At 43.7% G+C, this 23,453-nt stretch overlaps 1 protein-coding gene across 1 annotated transcript in view; it reads right to left on the reverse strand.

Annotated features, from left to right (window-relative positions):
• Positions 1-1,191: 1,191 nt before the first annotated feature.
• The window catches only part of LOC121865974, a 72,925-nt gene continuing 50,663 nt past the window's right edge, over positions 1,192-23,453 (reverse strand). Inside the window, exons 2-3 of the mRNA XM_042365541.1 lie at positions 5,485-5,753; positions 1,192-3,872 (exon numbers count right to left, since the gene is read on the reverse strand). Coding sequence (XP_042221475.1) covers positions 1,192-3,872; positions 5,485-5,737 — 2,934 coding nt within the window. The 5' untranslated portion in view covers positions 5,738-5,753. The remainder of the gene's footprint in view (positions 3,873-5,484; positions 5,754-23,453) is intronic.

Here is a 23,453-nt window from a genome sequence, read left to right on the forward strand (position 1 = left end):
TGAGTTGCTTGCTGATGAGGAGGTCTGTTGGCGATCATGTGGCGAGGAAGGCGTCAGCTGTAAATTAGGCGACAGTGGTGGAACAGAGTGAAGACTGCCAGGAGGTGAATAGTGGCTTTCGTACTGGAGCTTGGCCGGTGACAGAGTAATAGCACTCTGCTGACCGACAGACGAGGAAGACAGACGCCTGCTTGCATGTGACGGGGAGATGATGGAGCCTGGCGGTGACGATGCTGAAGAGTGTTGCTGTAGATCGTTTATATAAATCCATCTACAGTCTGGAGGAGGTGATGGGGACTTTTTCTGGTGGAGATAGACTGATGGGTAGGTGTTTATTAGATGAGCAGGTGGAGACGCTGGGGAGCTGCGACTTCCCGGTGAACACGCTGGTGTATTTGGGTGTAGAGTGGGTGATGTATCACAGCGGAAGTCTGGTGGGGGTGAGGGCGACGCCTGATGCTGCATACATATAGGAGACGTTGGTGAGGAGCGAGGATCATGGAGGTCAGTGTGTGACATTGACAGCAAGGTTTCTTTATAGCGGTGATCGGGCATAGGAAGAGTCGAAGCTTCGTGTCTAAAATCAGGAGGTGGTGAAGGCGAGGTTTCATGTTTGAAATTTGGTGGTGGTGAGGGTGAAATTTCATGGAGAAAATCATGTGATGGTGATGAGCTGGTGTTGCTGGGACTGCTTGGAGGAGCTGGGAAACAACTTGGCCATTCCATTTCCTCTAACGGCTTGTATGACTCCCCTAATACCTTCTCACTAAGAGAACTTTTTGTATCCTCTGCTTCTTCCTCCTCCAGGTGACTCATCTTAGTGATGCTCCACGTTGGACTGTTAGCCTTGTCTGACGCAGGGCTCAGAGAAGGCTTTCGATCATCATCCTTAGATTTTAATTCATCTTTTTCTTTCCTCGGACTGAGGAGTGGTGGAGGGCTGTGTGTCCCATTTGACAAACGAACTCCTGGATTATGAGCTCCATTAGGGAGACGAAGAACAGGCAGACGCCGCACCCCATTATGCTGACAGGAAGGATTATTTCTGGTGCCATTATGAGCAAAACGCATGCGGCCACCGCCAGTGTGTGAAGGTGCGCGAGGAGTGTTCCAGCCATTGATAAGAGCAGCAAGTCTAGCTAAGAGTGCAGTCAACCCCGGGGGTCCGTCGTCCTCCCGGGGGGCGTATTGTCAGACTGTTGTCTCAAAATCTACGTCGATACAGTCAGGATATTCTGGTGGTTCTGGCGGAGACTCGTGGTGGCCTGGAGTTAATACTTCTTCACTACACCCACTTGCTCCGTTACGTTCATGTCGAGTTTTCCACAGCGTCCAGCCCCACCAACCTGATAACACTGAGATACATCCAACAGCCAGACCAAATGTTAGCCAGAGCCATGGAGACAAAGCCATGAGACACGTTACAACGGCTTCGTCAGCACCTGACGGACAGTGCCACGTCCCATCACAGAAGAGGGAAGCACTGATACAAGCGTGTACGGCAGGACACTCAGTGGCGCACCTAGTGGCCAGCCAGCGTGGTGCTGCCTCCACCCAGCGAACATCCACTGCTTTATGTTGTTGCTGTTGGGATTGGCCCGAGAGATATGCGGGGCGACTGAGTAACACTACAACAAGAGATCTTGCTGCTTCCCCCAAGTAGTCTAGCGATAATGGCTCATTAAAGCCCTCAGAGAACACGTGAACTGTCTCGGCTGCTCCGGGAGACACACACACTGCACTAAGTGGTCTTGGATTACCTGGCTGGTACACGTGAAGCTCAGAACTCTGGCACTCTGTCGGTGCTATAGAGTCATCAGCTGCTACTAGATGGCCATGAGCTGCTACCTGCAAGCCTCCTCTGATAACCTTACCAGGAACTGAGACCAGCAGGAACCGGTTAGCCGTTGGCTGAAGAAGCCACGGGTGACCTCGGCACGGCCCAGGAGGTGGTCGTAGGGCCAAACTTAGCGTGCCAGCTTCGCCTCGAACTATTCTGTCTTCTTCACACGCCTCAATTTCGACGAATTCGTATTCTAGTTCGAAGCTGAAGTGTGAGAAATCATCGAAAACATCCATACCTACAACAGTGAAGGTGATGGTAAGGGAGGCAGAGTAGGAGAGTAAGGTTGCTGGAAGGTAGATGCCATGGCAGATACACGCCTGTGGTAGCTCTACACCTGGCCAGGGCCACTCAGACACCTCCAGGCGAGCACCGCGACCCTCCAAGGCCTTAGGTCGCCCACATGCCTGTAGTGGTGTTTCGCGTCTTGGACACGACGAGTTGTGGGCGTAAAAGTAGATGAATGTGATCCTCACTGCTTCATTAGCTTTACCTTGCAGAGTATATCTACACTTAAGCCTTGTTGCTCCAAACTTGCCGTACAGCAAGTTATTAGCAGGTGAGGCAAGAAGGCCCTTTTTGCTGCGCTCGCTATTGATAGATCTGTCGCAGGGCTCAGGACGGTTGAGAGCTGCAGCTCGGGGACCCGCGTATACAAACTCGTAATGGAGTCGGAACTCTAAATCTGCTACTGTTGATGGCAGCAAATAGTGAATGGTGAGTGTTGCATGAGAAACAGATGTTAAGTAGCTCTCTTGGGGTCCACAGGGCCGTGTTCTGTTTCTTCCAGGACCGAGCTGCTCTCGGTGACACACCCTCACGCCCAGAGGGCCACAGGTGTTCTCTAGCATTTCTCCGTCAGACTCTGCTCCTTCCACCAGTACTACACGTGTCCGGCAGTGAGGACCATCACGTGACAGAGGTTGCGTGTAGGTAGACTTAAGACGGGTGAAGTAAAGCCAGATCACTTCGTCTGGTCGACCCCGGAACTCATATACACATTTACTATCTCTTGGAAGTGAGTGTGCCACGTTTTCAAAATGGCCGTGTGCTGCCTCGAAACTGGAGATCACAAACTCACACAGTTGGTCGGCATAAAGGAAAGAGTTTTTAGGTACAAAAGCCACGCCAACATCTAACTCAAATCCAGGATGAGTTCCTTCTGAGTAATCGAAGTGCAAATTGTCAAAAGGAGAGGTCTGGAAGACAAGTAAAAGTTCTGCCCCACTGGCTGTGATACGAGGCACCTTTCCACCACCGCAGAAGCGCATCAACAATCGCCGACTGTCTCCCTGAATTTCATATACACTAAGAGTGTCTCCCACGACGTCACAGTCACCATTCAGCCATAGGTGTAGGTTGCCGTCACAAGCAGCGTCGGTGTGTTTAATGTGGACCCTCCCTCTCTGAGGTTGACCCACACTTACCAGTGCATGGCGACCATGGGGCACTGTAGCCTGTCTAATGATGTACTGGCATGTTACATTACGAGGGTACAGGCCAGGGTAGTTAGGCGACTGCACTCGGCACTTACGTCGGTCGCAGGAGTCGAAAATCCGGTCACATACAGTTCCCGGTCGTGCCACGCCCAGGTATTTGGCGCTGTTCCAAGGCCCGTACCGCACGATGGACTCGGCCCCCAACAAGAACTTATACATAAGTCTTAGCCGAACTTTCTTTTCCCCGATGGTATCTTGCTCAGGCGCTGGGACCTCGAGGGTGACGGAGACAGTACTGGTCTCACTGTAGTAAACATTGTGGTCGCTGCTTCCCCCGCACCAGAAGCCGCCAATGTGGGGTCGATGAGCCTCGTTGACGGACATCTTACCCTGGGGACACCCACACACGTGATGCGAGCGAAAGGACCCCAGTACTAGGTCACGGAAGACGAGCTGCACCAGATCACCGAAGATGTCCCCCGCCGCCACGAAGGTCATGTGACAGATGAACGGAGGTTGTAAGGTCTCCGTCTCGTTTAAGTCGATCTCATAGCTTCGGCCTACCTCACCGTAGTACGTCACATTGCACGCTGAAACACAATGACAATATTACCACTATATTTACAAAGGCGGCGTCATACTAAACAGTGTAACTCTAGATTACTGTAGTTTAATAATTGAATTACTCCTTAATCTTATAAATACATACACTTTAATGCTACCTCCTGTTACCTAATGGGTTACTTTCTACAAGCATTGTTTATATACATACACATACATATATACATACAAGCAAACATATACATACAATACCAAGTCTATGAAATGCAAGCAGTAGCGGAATATTAATTACACACATTTGCATTCTAGTATATAAAAGCATTCTATTATCACTTCAGTTTGATGCTTTACTACAAACACACAGTTGTCTTCTCAAGGCAAAATAATCTGAAAAATCTCTTCCTTATATGACTTATTATTGTTCTTCTTTGTGACCTTAATACATCATCCATTAATAAAACACTTGATGATATTCTCCAGAACGTAATAATTTTGTTCCTTAAAATTTGTGTCCTTGTCATTAAGTTAAAGACTAAATCAGGGAAGGTAAAAGCAAGACGAGGCACTTAAAAATAACACCAACATTACTTAAGGAACATAAGGAAGTGACACAGTCGATAACATTGAAGTTGTGTTTCCTTGGTGACTTCTTACTTCTAACTCCTATTACTTAGTTTAGAGAAATCCTAAAAAAAAAAAAGTAATTTCTGTACATAATATGAATTTTAATAAAATACAAATCAAATAACAGTATAGTAATGTATCTTACTTGTTATAGGAAGTGTTAATTAGAATCGTAAATTACTTGATATCTAATAGTGTAGTTATTATGATTTTAAATATCATATTAATTTACTTACGTCTGTCAATTGAAATTAGTATGTGACATTTTATTAAGTTATTGTGTTTTTTTTTAGTTCAGGGTGTTGTGTGTAGTGTTGGTGGCAGTCCCTCCTCACTCCGTCTTTCTCCAAGTGGCATTGTCAAAAATCTATTCAAATTGCTCTCTCTCTCTCTCTCTCTCTCTCTCTCTCTCTCTGGCCGCCACTGTAAGGGATATTTTTCCTCTAAAATTTTCTCCTTAAACTAAAGACAACAACAATTATCCAGGTCACCGCTGCCTAGTATGACGTCATCAGCCAGCCACCAAAGAGCTTAAATTATTCATGTAAATTTTGAAATCAATACTTGCGAGGCTTAACACCTGTGGCCGTCACTCAGATAATGTTCCTCTGGCTCTGTCTTTTATGAGTCTTAAGTAAAAGTGTATGGGACTGGAACAGGACATCACTTCACCTGGCGCCACTAATGATGAGGAAGTAATCATTATACACACCTGCGTTGAGTACCTGCCACACTAGACGACCTACGAGTACACCTGTGTTGACGCCTACGGCACCAGACAGACATCATTACAGTGGAGAAAGAAGTCCTATTTTACTCTTGAACTACAGCAATACAGTGAAAGGAATGTGTGGTACAGCGCTACAGAAGGAAGGAAGGTACAGTAGGAAAGAAAGGTACAGTTCAACACTACAGAGGGAGTTACAGTACAGCACTACAGAGGAAGTAAGATACAGTACAACACTACAGGAGTAATCAGTTATAGAGGGAGGTAGTAGGAGGAGGAGGTGAACCTACGGGTACAGTTAGGCTTCTCGTCAGAGCTGTCCCCGCAGTCGTCCCTGCCATTACACACACGGTCCTTGGGCACACAGCGGAGATTGTCACAGGTGAATTCGCTAACGGGGCAGGGGCTGTGAGTGGCCACATTACCCGCCGCGCCCACCATCACCACCGCTGCCACTACCACCACCAGCAGTATGGCCACCCCTGCTGCGCCTGCCACCTCTCCTACCGCCGCCACCACCACACGCCCGACCCTCCTCACCATTACACATCGCCACACCCTGTACGGGAATAAGAAAAATATATTAGATTAATTGTCAACGAAATTATCATAAATAAACACAGTAACTTTAAATACAAGGGTCGTGTACTGGAACGTGGCGTGACACAGGCTGGGACGTGAAATGACACAGAGATGGACTTGACACAATTCCGCAATGCCTATCACTGTCGAAAACTAAATGTTGACTCCGTAACCTTACAAGTCGATAGAGAAAATCCACACTAATTATTATCTATCTATGCTACACCTAACCTAACCTAACCTGACCTAACCTGAAATATCAAGAGCTTAGATAATTTTTATTTCTCATGTTAAAATATTCCTCCATCACCAAATTGTTAGGTTTACCATATAGTTATGTGTGTGTGTTATTGTATCCACTAAGATTATACTTTATACTAATATTTTGTTAGTATCGTTAAGGTCGTCGTCTCTTACAGTTATGTTAGAGTTGTGTGAATACTACAGTGTTCATCCTTAAGTTACACGCTGCCTTAGTCAACCACGGTACATGTAACATGACACTTACACATCTCCTCCACCTTTCAACACTCGGTGGCTCACTTGCTTCATATGAGCCACACAGAGTCTCTCTCACTTGCTTCATATGAGCCACACAGAGTCTCTCTCACTTACTTCATATGAGCCACACAGAGTCTCTCTCACTTTTAAGTTTTCTCAGTTCGTTGTTCTCAGTACGAATTATGTTACTTATAGTCATCACATTTTGTCCCTGAGGCTCACACAGTGGATGTTTATGACCTTCCATCAACTCACACAACCAGCAGCTTAACAATATATCTATTTTAACTGTCCGCTACACCATTTGCTCACAAGAGTGATGTGCTTAACCATCTGCCGGGTTCCTTCAGTCAGTGCTAACATTTACGTAGATTTTACTATCATTTTTGTTCATACACATTCTTTTGTCATATATGGCTGTCTACTTTCTGTTTCATTCCTCAATGTTGTAACAAATTTCATTTTAACTTTGTAATTTTTGCTCTTTCGTTTCCCTTTCATATATAAATTTGTTTTGTTATTAGTTTCTCTTGCTCGCCGGGCTCTGTAGTCTCGCTCCAGCAGAGTCGTTGATCTGTAGCTTTGTTAACCAGCGGTGACGTCCATCACAGTCATATGTATGTGTGTACACCCTACCAGGTAGACTGTACATTACCATAAAGGCCACATGGATTGTCGTCCTATAGTGTGAGCTGGGGTAGCGGAACAGCTCCTCTAGAGGCGGGTGCCGGAACTGTCAACTCAAGACACACTGCACTGAATATAGCCAACACGAACACCAGGAAGCCAGATTTAATCTATCGTGAACCAGCGGTGCTCAAGGCAACAGTGTCGACTGATATTTGGTTTACACAAACTTTAATATCCAGCCACGGAGAATTTTTTTTTGTTTCTCAGAAGTGCCGCCGGCCATTATGTCTTACGACCCTCTTGATGGACCAAGTGACGACCACTTGACCTATAACACGACGATGCCACTTGTGTAACGACCCTTGATTTAAATCACGACGATGCCACTTGTGTGACGACCTCTGGGCTCATGCTAGGTTAGTTCTACCATCAGCACCCGGGCTGCTTACGCCACACACACACACACACACACACACACACACACCGGTAAAAGGAACCTTGATAAAATCTCGTTAAATTAAAAACATCACACAAAATATATTTGGCTAAACATCACATAATAAGTAACTGTTTGACCTACACCCACCGGGGACGACTGTGTCCCAGCTATACTATTTACCCGTCAGCGCCTCGGGGAGTTAAACACTTAAATGAAAAGTACAGCCAGTAGGAAAATATCAAGTGTGCGGTTCGTGGACTGTGTTAGGAGGAAACTTTGTGCCCGCAACGTTGAGAATGGTTGAACCTCGCCTAAAGTACACCACAACACGATCACTTGTGGGGCGACCTTAACTTCTCTATGTCCATCGTATGTATATATATATATATATATATATATATATATATATATATATATATATATATATATATATATATATATATATATATATATATATATATATATATTAACCTCTTTCGTTTTAAAGAATTTCATAGATGTAAAACGAATACTAAGGATCATACTTGGTAGTTATTGCATTAAAGTACCATAAGAGGATCTTTGTTACTTATGAAAGGGATTGGGAGCAGTCTTTTCCTCTCACTGAAGATGCTTCGAGTCTATGGAGAAGAATATGAAGAGAAACTAGGACTTTTTACCTTGAGTTGTCCTTGAAGGTATTGGAGGAGGGGTCATGGTTCACTAAGACACCACCAGGGGGGTCATGGTTCACTAAGACACCACCAGGGGGGTCATGGTTCACTAAGACACCACCAGGGGGCCATGGTTCACTAACACACCACCAGGGAATCATGGTTCACTAACACACCACCAGGGGTCATGGTTCATAACACACCACCAGGGTCATGGTTCACTAACACACCACCAGGGGTCATGGTTCACTAACACACCACCAGGGGGGTCATGGTTCACTAACACACCACCAGGGGTTCTAACACACCACCAGGTCATGGTTCACTAACACACCACCAGGGGTCGTGGTTCACTAACACACCACCAGGGGGCATGGTTCACTAACACACCACCAGGGGGTCATGGTTCACTAACACACCACCAGGAAGTCATGGTTCATCAACACACCACCAGGGGGGTCATGGTTCACTAACACACACCAGGGGGGTCATGGTTCACTAACACACCACCAGGGTCATGGTTCACTAACACACCACCAGGGGGTCATGGTTCACTAACACACACAGGGGGGTCATGGTTCACTAACACACCACCAGGGGTCATGGTTCACTAACACACCACCATGGATCCTCACAGGGGGGAGGGGGGGGGACGCTTCGTGCCTCAAGCGAAAAAAGTGATGTAAAAGACATTAGCTTATTAGCAAAGTTGTGTTACGAAGTTATAATTAATGACACGAGGACGACGAATAACGTGTTACAGAGCCATGGTGACTGATGGTAACCAAGACAGTGATGGTGTTACAGAGCCATGGTGACTGATAGTGACCAAGACATTGATGTATTAGAGATATAGTGACCGGTGTTGCGAAAAAAATACTATTACTAAATATCACAGGAATCATGGAAAGGTATTTGAATCTCTTTTAAAACTGCCTCAACTCTCCAACAGTAACTAGATAGTTTTAGATTCACTCGAAATTGTTTTATAAGTACTGTAGAGAGCCAGGGAATATTCAAAACCTCGTTATATATGTTAATTAAACTACCTGAGCGTATGAAATCCTCCCTAATTCATTTTAACACCAACGATTCCTTCTAGAATTGTTAGAGCTACCTTATGTAAGTTTATCAGTTCGAGGTTTTATGTTTTATCATGAGGATATTATTCAACAACTTTGATTTGATATTAATATATAGTATACCACATCTTTATTATCGTGAGGCAAATAGGTTTAAAATTTTGTTAATAGGATTTTTCACATCCCAGAACGTAGACTTTTCTAAAGGAATCGTATCAATGTGTCTAGGCTGTGATAACTCCGGTCGCTCAATACACTCAGTAAAGTACTTCTTCCACTTCCCGCCTCTGCTACTAGCTTATACTCTCCCAAAATATGCTATACCTCTAGACTTCACTGTCGTAAAGTCTCTTCCCGTTAAACTATAAAACCAAAGTGATTACCGGACGTAATGAATCATTAAGCCATCTCATTATCGATATTTTAGCTTATAAATTAGATTCTGCTTTACTTAACAAATTTTCCAATATATATTTTTTTTTATTTAAAGAGACTGAGAAGCCTTTGAGCCGGGATGAGATGTCTGATTATATTGTGAACAAAGCAAGTGGCTATAACAGGGGATAATTACGTTTCTTTGATAAACCAGTGAAGAAGAAGATAAAAGAATGATCCCACAGTCAATATTGAGTCTCAGGAAAACTTTATAAGAGTGGTGCGTCCCTCCACAAGGAAGACTCACGGAAGGACAATTTTACTGGAACTGTGAGAGAGACACCTGGAAATATTTATTTTTTCTGCCATGAGGAAAAAAAATCAGAGAATTTTTTTTAATAGATGGAAAAAGAGAATATTGGAGCTTGATGGAACACTAACTGTTAACTGAGCTGAGTGGACCACATGGATGAGACTAACTGTTAACTGAGCTGAGTGGACCACATGGATGAGACTAACTGTTAACTGAGCTGAGTGGACCACATGGATGAGACTAACTGTTAACTGAGCTGAGTGGACCACATGGATGAGCTAACTGGCTGAGAGTGGACCACATGGATGAGACTAACTGTTAACTGAGCTGAGTGGGAACACTAACTGTTAACTGAGCTGAGTGGACCACATGGATGGACTAACTGGGCTGACCACATGATGAGCTAACTGGTTAACTGGGCTGGACCACATGGATGAGACTAACTGTTAACTGAGCTGGAGTGGACCATGGAACACTAACTGTTAACTGAGCTGAGTGGACCACATGGATGAGACTAACTGTTAACTGAGCTGAGTGGACCACATGGATGAGGCTAACTGTTAACTGAGCTGAGTGGACCACATGGATGAGACTAACTGTTAACTGAGCTGAGTGGACCACATGGATGAGACTAACTGTTAACTGAGCTGAGTGGACCACATGGATGAGACTAACTGTTAACTGAGCTGAGTGGACCACATGGATGAGACTAACTGTTAACTGAGCTGAGACAACAGACAATACAGTCAATGAAACTGTACCCAAATAGATTAGTTCACGTAATATAAAGAAAATATAACATAACAGATTTAAGGCCATTGGACACATCAGGAATATATACCCTCAAGATCAACCAGTGTCTTATAATGTTACATATAAACTAAACATATTATACAAAACAAGATCACAAATAACAGTAGTTTCTTTTGTGCTCTTTATTGGTTATTGATTAAATATATGGGGAAATTGCAATCACATAACGGTATAGAGAAAATATAAGTTAGTTAGAATGTCAGTGTGAGTAGAATTCAGGTTTCATCAGACATATTCAGCAGTTGCAGAGAGTGAATTAATGTGTCTATCTCTGGTGTCCATTAGTGTCCGAACCAATCCTCGAGTCCTTCCGCCTCTAGTGTTACAGACTGAGTAGTTGGTGTGGCCTAGAGTACGGTGAAGAATTTAGCAGTTGTACTAATGTGTTCAGGAAGATGCGGTCGAGGGTGTGGTGTCGTGAGGAGGGAGAGGGTGTGGTGTCGTGAGGTGGGAGAGGGTGTGGTATCGTTAGGTGGGAGAGGGTGTGGTGTCGTGAGGTGAGAGAGGGTGTGGTGTCGTGAGGTGGGAGAGGGTGTGGTGTCGTGAGGTGGGAGAGGGTGTGGTGTCGTGAGGTGGGAGAGGGTCGTGAGGTGGGAGAGAGGGTGTGGTGTCGTGGGTGGGAGAGTGTCGTGAGGTGGGAGGGTGTGGTGTCGTGAGGTGGGAGGTGTGGTGTCGTGAGGTGGGAGAGGGTGTGGTGTCGTGAGGTGGGAGAAGGTGTGGTGTCGTGAGGAGGGAGAGGGTGTGGTGTCGTGAGGTGGGAGAAGGTGTGGTGTCGTGAGGTGGTCGAGGGTGTGGCGTCGTCCTGTGAGGTCAAACATGGCTTGCTGAGTTTATCCCTTCCATATCTGTCTTCTACATTCCTTCATTATTAACTGAGGAAAACGAATAGAATTGCATGAGCGTCGACGGATTCCTTCACATCTTATACTCAAAATTTCAGAAACAATTTCCCATGTCAAAGCACAACCAGTTTGAGTCCTCACCTCTGCATCACCAGTGCCACAACCAACACCCACTCTTGTTCCACCACACTTACCACCTGGAGTGTACGAACGAATATTATTGTGTTTGTGTACTGGTGAGTGACGGGTGTTGTGTTGTGTTGTGTTGTATTGTCTCGGACACAGTGTTTCAGGTACGAGGAAAAAAGTGTAATTATTTCTTGTTGTCATTCTCTCGAGGAAAATTGTCTGGCTGGAACGAATTGTTTTACTATTTTTTTAATCTTGTATTCTTCCTCGTTACTTATTTACACTCTCCTCTTTTTAAGCATTATATCTCGTCCCTTATACACTGTCCTCCATAACTTAATAAAAATAAATTATCAAGAGACAGAAACAAAATTCACAACTCAAATAGTAGAGGACCTTGGAAACCATCTTGGGGATAGCTGAAAATCCTCATGGCTGAACTAGTTTCCCATTTCCTCCGCCATGACTGACGTTTCTGTCACAGTTTATTTCTACACCTCGAGGCCGCCCAAGTCTCTCAGGTTTACTAAATGAACTTCTGAGATTGTCACACGAGGAGAATATTTGGAGCTTGATTCTGGTAACCACACGTTACCTACACTACCTGCTACTGACACCACACGTTACCAGTACCATATTTAACAGTACCATGTGTTACCAGTGCCAAATGCTCATAGTACCACGCGTTCACAGTAACCAGTGTTATCAGTACTACGTGTTAAAAGCACCACCTGTAGTCCGTAACATGAATTAATAATGTAATAATGTTTTGTGTACAAGTCGTTGATTTAAGACACAGTATATAAGGGGGTGGCGTTAAAGTCAACTATAACAGGTATACGGTCAATAGTATCTTATGTGGTGTTGTATAATGTGTGTGTGTGTGTGTCTGTGTGTGAGTGTGTGCGTGTGTGTGTGTGTGTGTGTGTGTGTGTGTGTGTGTGTGTGTGTGTGTGTGTGTGTGTGTGTGTGTGTGTGTGTGTGTGTGTGTGTGTGTGTGTGTGAGTGTGTGAGTGTGTGTGTGTGTGCCTGTGTGTGTGTGAGTGTGTGCGTGTGTGCCTGTGAGTGTGTGTGTGTGTGTGTGTGTGTTTATCCCCATCAGGTACACACAGTATAGTTTATAAAGCCACACACTTAACTATCACGAGTTGTCATTATAAATAAAGTATATCACAACTATTTCTCATAATTTATTTAATATTTTCAATGACAGACGCAGAAGGGTCACGGGAGCCAAGAGAGAGAATTACTCAGACCTCTGGTAGATAAATACAGCCTAATGAGTAACTTTATACACACATAATTCACTGTACATTATTACGATCATAAAATTGTGAAGAATATGATTGTTTTGTTTCAACTCTCGTGAATTTTTTTTTTGTTCTGGCATAATTTACTGTCCATTTCACGCCAAGGTTCCAGTACCACGCCTGGGAAAGTTAGTATAATATTTTTGTTTTTTTTAACCAAGTGTTTCAGCCGCCACTTACCTCTTAAAGTTACTGAGAGTTAGACGTTATAGCCTTTAGTATATATCTCGTGCTGTTTGGTTTCCATCTTTCCCTCTCACTTAACTCATACACTTCCCTCTCACCTACCCTGTCATACACCTCCCTCTCACCTACCCTGTCGTACACCTCCCTCTCACCTACCCTGTCATACACCTCCCTCTTACCTACCCTGTCGTACACCTCCCTCTCACTTTCCTTATCATACACCTCCCTCTCACCTACCCTGTCATACACCTCCCTCTCACTTTCCCTGTCATACACCTCCCTCTCACCTACCCTGTCATACACCTCCCTCTTACCTACCCTCATCATACACCTCCCTCTCACCTACCCTCACCATACACCTCCCTCTCACCTACCCTCACCATACACCTCCCTCTCACCTACCCTCCTCACCTACCTCACCATACATCCCTCTCACTTAACTCATACACTTCCCTCTCACCTACCCTGTCATACACCTCCCTCTCACCTACCCTGTCATACACCTCCCTCTCACCTACCCTGTCATACACCTCCCTCTCACCTACCCTCACCATACACCTCCCTCTCACCTACCCTCACCATACACCTCCCTCTCACCTACCCTCACCATACACCTCCCTCTCACCTACCCTCACCATACACCGCCTCATACACCTAATCTACACTTGATAACACTAAGGGGTAATAATACTCGGCTGGTTTTCACATTTCCCAAAATTGTTCGAGAAATAGAAAAGAAAATTCTGGGTTTCTCATATAATTTTTTATTCTGGTCTTTCAGCTGCTGTCACCATTCAAAGATTTTTTTCTCCTTTTCATTATATTGTTAATTTAAAACTATTGTGAGTCGGATACTATTAGATGCTATTAAATACTATTGGTTTTTCACTATACATGTAAGCCTATAAACTAGGATACGCTATATAGGCCTACAGATTTGTTCTTCATTAGAGTCTATTAAATACGTGATTATGGTTGTCCTATGATTGAAGGTATTTTATCGTATACTAGTTAACATCTTGGTACTGTTGTTAAGACCCCCTCTCTGCCCCTAGCCCCCAGTCCCTAGCCTCCAGCCCCCAGCCCCACCCCTGAGTGAACATGTGTCTGGGAGGTGTTTGACCACAGGTGCTCTTACCGATGTGAAGGGGTCTGATTTTTTTCTACCAGGTTCAAGATGTAAATACCAGGTGTAGAGCTCAGGTGTTTTTAGCAAGCATGAGGTGTAAGTACCAGTTGCTTTTTACCAGGTGTAGAGGCCAGGTGTTTTAGCAGGTGTAGACGAATGTACTAAGAGAGAAAAAGAGAGAAGATATATGTGGGAAGAGAGAGAGAAGAGGAAGAGGGGATACAGTATATAATAATGCACTAGGTAAGGGAGCAGTCGGGAGATTTTTGAAAGCGAGAAGCAGATACATACAGAGTGCAGGGGTGGGTGCAGGGGTGGGGTGCAGGGGTGGAGTGCAGGGAGTGAGTGCAGAGGTGAGTGCAGGGGGGAGTGCGGGGTGGAGCCTAGGATGGTGGGTGCTAGGGTTGGAGTGCAGGGTGGGGGTGGGTGCAGGGGGTGGAGTACTAGGGTTGGAGTGCAGGGGTGGGTGCTAGGGTTGGGTGCAGGGGTTGGGTGCAGGGGGGTGGGTGCAGGGGTGGGTGCTGAGGGTTGGAGTGCAGGTGCTAGGGTTGGTGCAGGGTAGTGCAGGGTGGGTGCTGGGGTTGGGTGCAGGGGTGGAGTGCAGGGGCAGGTGGGGTGGGTGCAGGGGTGGGTGCTGGGGTGGTGCATGGTGCAGGGTGGGGGGTGTGAGTGCAGGGGTGGGTGCTAGGAGTTGGAGTGCAGGGGGTAGTGCTGGGGTTGGGTGCAGGGCGGTGCTAGGGTTGGAGTGCTAGGGTTGGGTGCAGGGGTGGGTGCTAGGGTTGGGTGCAGGGGTGGGTGCTAGGGTTGGGTGCAGGGGTGGGTGAAGGGATGGGTGCTAGGGTTGGTACCATTATAAACAGAGGTACTGAGGATGATACCAATAGAAACACAAGAGGTAGTGGACATAAACAAAGGTACAGGGAATATATACTAACAATTCTAATAACTCTTCACATACTCGTAAATACCATCAGTTTTATTATTATATATGTTAACGTTACTCACCATGACTTAATGTTTATTTTTAGAGCTCCAGTTTGGGTGTCAAGAATTGCATTAAATCTCAGGGTAAAGTTTATGGAAGTCGTGTTAGCCGCTGGTATGAGGAAGTTTTAAAACGTGCTTTGAGAGGTGCCATGAAGCTGTCGTGTACCTGCCTACCTGTTCCTCCACACACCATCTCCATCACCAGAAGCGTGTTGCATGTGGCAGGATAGTGTGTGTGTGTTGTGAGGCAGGATAGTGTGTGTGTTGTGAGGCAGGATAGTGTGTGTGTGTTGTGAGGCAGGATAGTGTGTGTGTTGCATGTGGCAGGATAGTGTGTGTGTGTGTTGTGAGGCAGGATAGTGTGTGTGTGTTGTGAGGCAGGATGTGTGTGTGTGTTGTGAGGGCAGGATAGTGTGTGTGTTGTGTGGCAGGATGGTGTGTGTGTGTTGTGAGGCAGGATGGTGTGTGTGTTGTGTGGCAGGATAGTGTGTGTGTTGTGTGGGGATGTGTGTGTGTGTGTGTTGTGGCAGGATGGTGTGTGTGTTGTGTGGCAGGATGAGTGTGTGTGTTGTGTGGCAGGATGGTGTGTTATTGTGTTGTGGCAGTGTGTGTGTTGTGAGGCAGGATAGTGTGTGTGTGTTGTGAGGCAGGATAGTGTGTGTGTTGTGAGGCAGGATAGGTGTGTGTGTGTTGTGTGGCAGGATAGTGTGTGTGTGTTGTGTGGCAGGATAGTGTGTGTGTTGTGTGGCAGGATAGTGTGTGTGTTGTGTGGCAGGATAGTGTGTGTTGTGGGATGTGTGGAGGGTGTGGAGGGTAGTGTGGTGGGGGATGGGGCTGACCTCAGGGTGTGTCATCTTCGGGTTGGAGGATCTTGGTAGACATAATTCCTGAAGTTGTGGTCATTAACATGTAAATTAGACAGTGTAGTGTGTACCTCTGACGCCACTACATACAGCGTTACCTGTGTGTTGTTATCTATCACCTGTAGTGTAGAGTAACACCGACCTACTGCAGGAGGTTTATTGTGGGTAAATATCCATACAGCGGTCACTTAAAGTCGGACAAAAGTTGAACGTAAAAGTTGTTTTGACAAAACTGCCGGAGTTCGTGTTATAAAGTTTTGTTGAGGAAAAACACAAAGTTTTGGCAGGGTAACAGAGGCGGACCAACACACACACACTCCACCTGCTGCTGATGGCTCACGTGAGAGAGAGAGAGAGAGAGAGAGAGAGAGAGAGAGAGAGAGAGAGAGAGAGAGAGAGAGAGAGAGAGAAACAAGCAAATGAACATACAAGTGTTTAAAAGTGGCTGGTGCTCACCGCTGTAGCCCGGAGGCCATCACACAAATAGCTCCTCTGGTTCACAACTGTGAGCGGGCCGCCGCCAGTATTCCACACAAATTCTCAGGCCACCGCACAAATTTTTATGGTGCTCAGCCACCAAAAAAATACTCTCCACAATAATTTTCATTAGCGCTCGGTACTACAAAGACCAAAGGGTAATACTTCCCATTCGAAAAATATAGACATTCTGTGCAGGTAATATGATGCAGCACACTTTAGGGGTTATGTAAACAGCTCAAAGGCGTGAACACAGAGACGAGAACAAAAAAAACATAATGTTATTAACTATTCAGGGCTTACATAAATGCTCCCGTACTGCTATAAATTGTTGATTAAACCCTCACGTGTTACTGACGGCTGCCGTGTTCTCTGTACTTATAAATTATCCATTACCTTCCACCTGCTGCTCATGACAGGTTACCTAATATGAAGCGATGTGACAAAAATAAAGTAAAACAAATAATGATCCAGAATGAAGTCAAAGAGTGAGAGTATTCAGGTATTTCTGCTAACGAATTTATTTTAAGTTAAATCCCGATGGTAAAAAGTTAGACTCGTCGCGTCGTATACAAATGACAGTAAGGGATACGTTCCTCCTCTCTCTAGTCAAATTAAACAAACCCTTTCAAGTTTAATATAATTTTTAGCATACCATCAGCACATAATTGTTCCTCGTGTACTGTTGTGTCCATAAATGATAATCGTCACTTTCCCTGTTATCTTGAAATTGTTATTAAGGAATTATTTCTGTTTTGTGAGAAGAGGAGTATGTTTTTATCCCGACCTTTGAGACCTCGTTGTGAAGTCTAGCAACTGATCTTCAAGACAAAAACAGGAGGGGAGGGGGGCAATGTTGAGGGGGATGGGGGCATGTTGAGGAATGTTGGGGATGCAGCAGGGAGGGGCAATGTTAAGAGGGATGGGGGCAATTTTGAGGGGGATGGGGGCAATATTGATGCTGAAATAGTCATAAATAAGTGAGAAATATGTTAAAATATTTACCCGTACAGTTAATAATATTAGCCCCTGGAACAAGAGCCATGACCGAAGAGATTAGTAACGACTCGAACAAAAGAGAAATAGTTACAACGAAAAATACTCTTATCAGCTTAATTAATTATAGAGGGAAAAAAGAGAAATTAATAGAGCTTATGAAGGATAGGAAGGAAGATATATTTAGAGAGAAAATAAATTAGAGAGATGGAGAGAAAATGAACTAAAGAAGAGAGAAAATGAACTAGAGTGATGAAGGAAATAAAGATGGTAGAAGTAAATATATTAGTCAAGTTATGAAAGATATAGACGAGAATATAAATGCAATAGCTGTAAATAAATAAATATAGATGGGGAAAAAATAGTAACCATATTAATAACACAATAGCAATATATTACAAGTTTATTAAGTTTAGTTTAGCTCAGGTTTAGGTTAGGTTAAGTTAGGTTAGGTTAGGTTAAGTTAGGTTAGGTTTAGGCTAGGTTAGGTTTGGTTAGGTTAGGTTAGGTTAGGTAAATATTCTTAGTAGAAAAGTTGAAGGATTTGGAAGTTTTAAGAAAATATTGACGGTATTGAAGAAGAAAAATAAAGGATTATTGAAGGAGATGAGAGAGAGAGAGAGAGAGAGAGAGAGAGAGAGAGAGAGAGAGAGAGAGAGAGAGAGAGAGAGAGAGAGAGAGATGAAAAGAAGTGAAGAAGAAACACAAAGAGAAACACACTCAGGGGATACTGTTAAAAAGATAATACTAAAACACGAGACACAGAAACACAAGAAACACACTGAGACACACAGAGACACACAGAGAGACACAGAGAGACACACAGACCTGAAAGACTCCGTATAATGAGGTTTAGCTGAGAGAGAAAGAGGATGAAAGAGACGCGAGAGAAGAATACAGGAGAGAGAACTTTAGGACAAAATGCAGGAGGAAGATCTAAGAGGAGACAAATACTTATCTCTATGACCAGGAGGAAGATCTAAGAGGAGTCAAATACTTATCTCTTTGACCTCATTAAACCTTAAAGATAAAACAATAAAAGGAAGAGAAAAAAATATAAGGATAATATAATCGGATTAAAGTTTGGTCGAGAGAGAGAGAGAGAGAGAGAGAGAGAGAGAGAGAGAGAGAGAGAGAGAGAGAGAGAGAGAGAGAGAGAGAGAGTTGTGTTATATATAGAGAAGTAAGTAGAAAGCGTTTTGAATTCCTCACAACAACAACAACAACAACAACAACAACAACAACAACAAATAAAGATGTTAATATATCAACAAAATACCAAATAAAAGTCATACTAAAAATGGTCAACAAACACAAACATAAACAAAAATATAAACACGACTTAGACAACAAACCAGTGTGATGACAGACGAAGCAAGACATAGTAAAAACCTAACCTAACCTAACCTGACCTGACCTGACCTAACCTTACCTGACCTGACCTAACCTGACCTGACTTAACCTTACCTGACCTTACCTAACCTGACCTGACCTGACTTGCCCTGACCAAACCTGACCTGACCTGACCTAACCTAACCTAACCTAACCTAACCTAACCTAAATATACTCCACTAAAAGGAAAAGCTAATTCTAAAACTAGTAAATATTGACTTAGAAAATTTGATGTGCATATTGTGTGAATTAGAGTGACTAAAAATAATCAATAATTGGTGAGGGTTTGTTTTGTTTTGTCCGGTCTTTGTGAGGGTTTTGTCCAGTTCGGTCTTTTTTTTAGGGTTTTGTCCACTTCGGTCTTTTTTTTAGGGTTTTGTCCACTTCGGTCTTTTTTTTTAGGGTTTTGTCCACTTCGGTCTTTGTGAGGGGTTTTGTCCAGTCTGGCCTTGTGAGGGTTTTGTTCACTTCGGTCTTTGTGAGGGGTTTTGTCCAGTCTGGCCTTGTGAGGGTTTTGTCCACTTCGGTCTTTGTGAGGGGTTTTGTCTAGTCTGGTCTTGTGAGGGTTTTGTTTTGTCCAGTCTTTGTGAATATTAACTCGTGTGTGTGTCATCAGTATGCACATATCTCATTCATAAAACAATAATGAAATACTAGAAAAATAAATAATGAACAATAAAATAAAAAACAGTGTTGTTTAAGTGAAGAAAAACAAGAAGTCTATTACGTTGATAAAACTTTTTCTGCCGCGTACCATTTGAAGGAGGAAAGTTGGGGGGAAAAATAGCAACAGACTTGACACGCGGAAAAATATACAAAGCAAGTTTCAAAGTTTATTTTTTTTATGCGACGTAGCTTGGAGACCAGACCAGAACTCCTAGACCATGGTGTGGAGACCTAGCTGAAGCTCCTACAGTTTATATACCGTAACATGGAGACCAGACCTGACCTGACCTTGGCCACAACAGTCGGGTCACCAGGACGCCGTCGGGAACCCGCCCGACAGTTCGCCGATGGGTATTTTAGGCGTAATGTGGTACAAGGAGACGTTAGTGTCACGTTTTGTTGTAAATTGTTCATTTTATTTCCGCCGCCAGAGCCACAACACCGACTTTGATGACTCGTATATTGTGAGATATTTTAGGCAATGTTGAGTTTATCGTATGGTGAAGGCTCTTATAGTGTAGTCACCATACTTCACCATAAACTGAACGTGTCACCATCCTTCACCATACACTGTACACTGTCACCATCCTTCACCACCCTTCACTGTACATCGAACATATCATAACACTGTACACTGAACGTATCAACACACAACACTGTACATACAGCAACTCCACTACAGTGTTGTGTTATAGTGCCACAACTCAGGTGAGTCAGCTGTCATCACCTTCAACACATGAACACTATATCTACAGCTTCATGAATAACTTGTCATATGCACAAAACTGCTATCACACACACACACACACACACACACACACACACACACACACACACACACACACACACACACACACACACACACACACACGTCTCTCTACACCATAACGCGACAGCTTAAAAGAAACTTAAGAGTGAGAGACTAAAGCTGACTTACAGTACCCGGTCACCTGAAGCAGTATGGATCATGACAGAGACGTAGGGATTTACCTCTTGGCTTTGACGTCTGACACCATGAAAAGTCAGCTCAATGTCTCCCCCTCCTCCCCGATGAGTCAGTGGGAATAATATAGTCTTCTTATTCACTTATGTCTATGTCTTAATTTCTCTTTAAAACTAATTAATATCCCAACTAATTTAATTTCAACTAACTGATAGTAGTGGATTGGTAAAAAAAAATTAAACTACACGAGAACATTTAGAGCAGAGGATTGTGGTCGCCAACCCTCAGATGATTGATTGATTGTAGATAAGAAAATAGTTCACCATTATAACAATATCACAATCCGGAACATATAAGAGTGGAGAGAAAGACTATATATGTTTTAAATGTCCTTCTGAGGCCATTAAGTTAGTCTACAAGATAAATAATGATTGTTTTAAATCACCCAGTGGTTCCTAAACACTCACATGATTGGATTATTCACTTATCACTCTCTAAATGTCCCTGAGAGGCTAACCTAACCTAACCTAACCTTGAACTTTTAGCTATTTTACATCTTCATCGACAAACTCAACTAAAAAAAAATACAAATATAAACTTTCTAAGATAACACCAAAAAAAACTCCAAATTTAAGTCCTTGTGTTTTTTTATGTGTGTTTTATTTTGAGTTTTTTTATCTATTTCTCGGCCACATCTCACCACCATTATCCTGGAGGTGAACAAAATGCCAGAGATAATGCGTCGTGAGAATGTCTCCCTGACAAATATTGACCTTCTTAATGTGACCAAATAAAGCTCTCGCGTGCTCCCTGTGGCTTCCGCTGGTCCTTGAACCGTATATCTGAAATGGGGTGAGAGGGAGAGAGAGTGGTGAGAGGGAGAGAGAGTGGTGAGAGGGAGAGAGTGTCTACAGAGAGGGAGAGAATGAGTGGAGTGAAAGGAAGAGAGTGTGTGTGTAAAAAGAGGAAGACAGGGTTAAAATATTTCAGGTACATGATGTGATGCCAAGTATGTTTGATGTTTTTAAAGCAATAATTAGAAGGTTGAGAAGTCACATATTTAGTTTGGCATCTTTATGTTTTTCCTTCGTTCTCAAGATTTTCGGATTTGTCAATATTGTCATCAGGAAAACCGGAAATTTTAGTGGTGATCTGTAAACGTCAGCTGATTGGACGCTTTGTATTTTCCGACATAAACACCAGCGACTTTATCACACGCCAGGGACCACCGACTCACGGCTGTCCTTCAGTGTATATATAACATATTCCCGCAAAATGGTTGAGAATTTCAGAGAACCAGAAAATATCGTGAAAATGGAAATTAACTTAGCAGCAGAGGGAACAGCAGCGTAAGAACTTTCCCAAAATATAAAACTTTCTGGCGTCGCTCTTGTTTCCTGAAATTTGATCAGAAAAAACCCCGAGAGAGAGAAAAATATAATCGGGAGAAGAAAACAAAAGTAGACAGACACGTGAGCTAAGATGGCAGTCAACATGCAACTGTAACAACATTTGTATCCTCTGTGTGGCCACCAGCACCCACACAACCTCCACGAGTATGCAAATAATGTGCTGAGAGCGCTCCAAGTGAGACGGCTCTTGACATGCATGACACCTAAATTCTGGCTGAAATATCAAGTGGTGACCTAGTGGCACTTGAAGCCAAATATCATCTAAAATGTTTGACAAGGTTTAGAAATTGTCACCTTCCTCCGCCAACGTTAATTCTTCAGCCACAATATAAGAAAATAAACCAGAAGGAACTAAACGCCATACAGTGCCTTCGTTGACTTAATAGCTAACAGGGAAATGGAAAAAAAAAATTATACCACTAATTTCTTGAGGTCCAGTGAGCTCCACCACCTGCTTCGAATGTCCTTAGGCTTAACATCTCCTTCAACAAGACTCGCCTAGATGAAACCCTCTTTATAATTCTTGATGATACAGGACTGACGAAGCAATCAGATCGTAAATATAGATCATTCATATATTATTAAAGTGTTCTGTATGTAAGAGTTGTTATAAGATTTCTCCCTTTTCTGATGAAGTGGTCAAAATAAACTAAGAGCCTTACCATGGTGGTCAAAATATATGAAAACCCCGTCCTAGATAACTACACGGAACTATGTGTCCGGCAAAAACAACACACACACACACACACACACACACACACACACACACACACACACACACACACACACTACATCAAAACCCAATTCACATTCATTTGGGACATTTTTGCACTGCCATTTTTGCGGGTGATTTTGGTAGTCATTGTGTAGAAGGAATGAGCCCCAATGAGAGGAATAAAGAGTTCTCTATGTCAATCATCCCATTTCATCTCCATCCAAACGATTTTAAACCTTTATTTACCTTTGTGAATGTTTATAAACCCTCCCCTCCCCTCCCCCTCCCCCCCCCACCACCACCACCAATACAGCAGTTCTGGTCATTTTGGACGGAACCATTTGAGAACGAGGGCAACACTTTTTACAGTAAGGTAGAAAAACAAATTGCGGAGGTGAACTAGATATTTTTACCCACCTTTAACTCTAACAGCCGAACCATAAAAGCCTCTTACACTTTTGTACATCTTGTAACGATTTTGTGGCCTTTTTTTGTGTTGCGAAGCCAATTCAATAGAGAGTGAAGCTTGGGTGTGTTGGGAGAGGGAGAGAGTGAAGCTTGGGTGTGACGGAGGGAAGAAGAAGAGTGAAGGCTGGCTGGCTGTGACGCAGGTGGTGGGGGGTGAAGGCTAGCTGGTTATGACAGAGGGAGAGGGACAGACGGAGTTGATCACCCACACATAAGAGTTTATCTGACCACAATAACAAGACAAAAACTATGTGGTTATTATGGGGAGGAGGTGAAGCCAATAAAGTTCAGTGAGAGACAGCAACAATGACGACGACTCTTTACTATAACGTGTGTGTGTGTGTGTGTGTGTGTGT

The sequence above is a fragment of the Homarus americanus genome, unplaced genomic scaffold (assembly GCF_018991925.1).
Source record: "Homarus americanus isolate GMGI-L3 unplaced genomic scaffold, GMGI_Hamer_2.0 scaffold21824, whole genome shotgun sequence".
NCBI lineage: Eukaryota > Metazoa > Arthropoda > Malacostraca > Decapoda > Nephropidae > Homarus > Homarus americanus.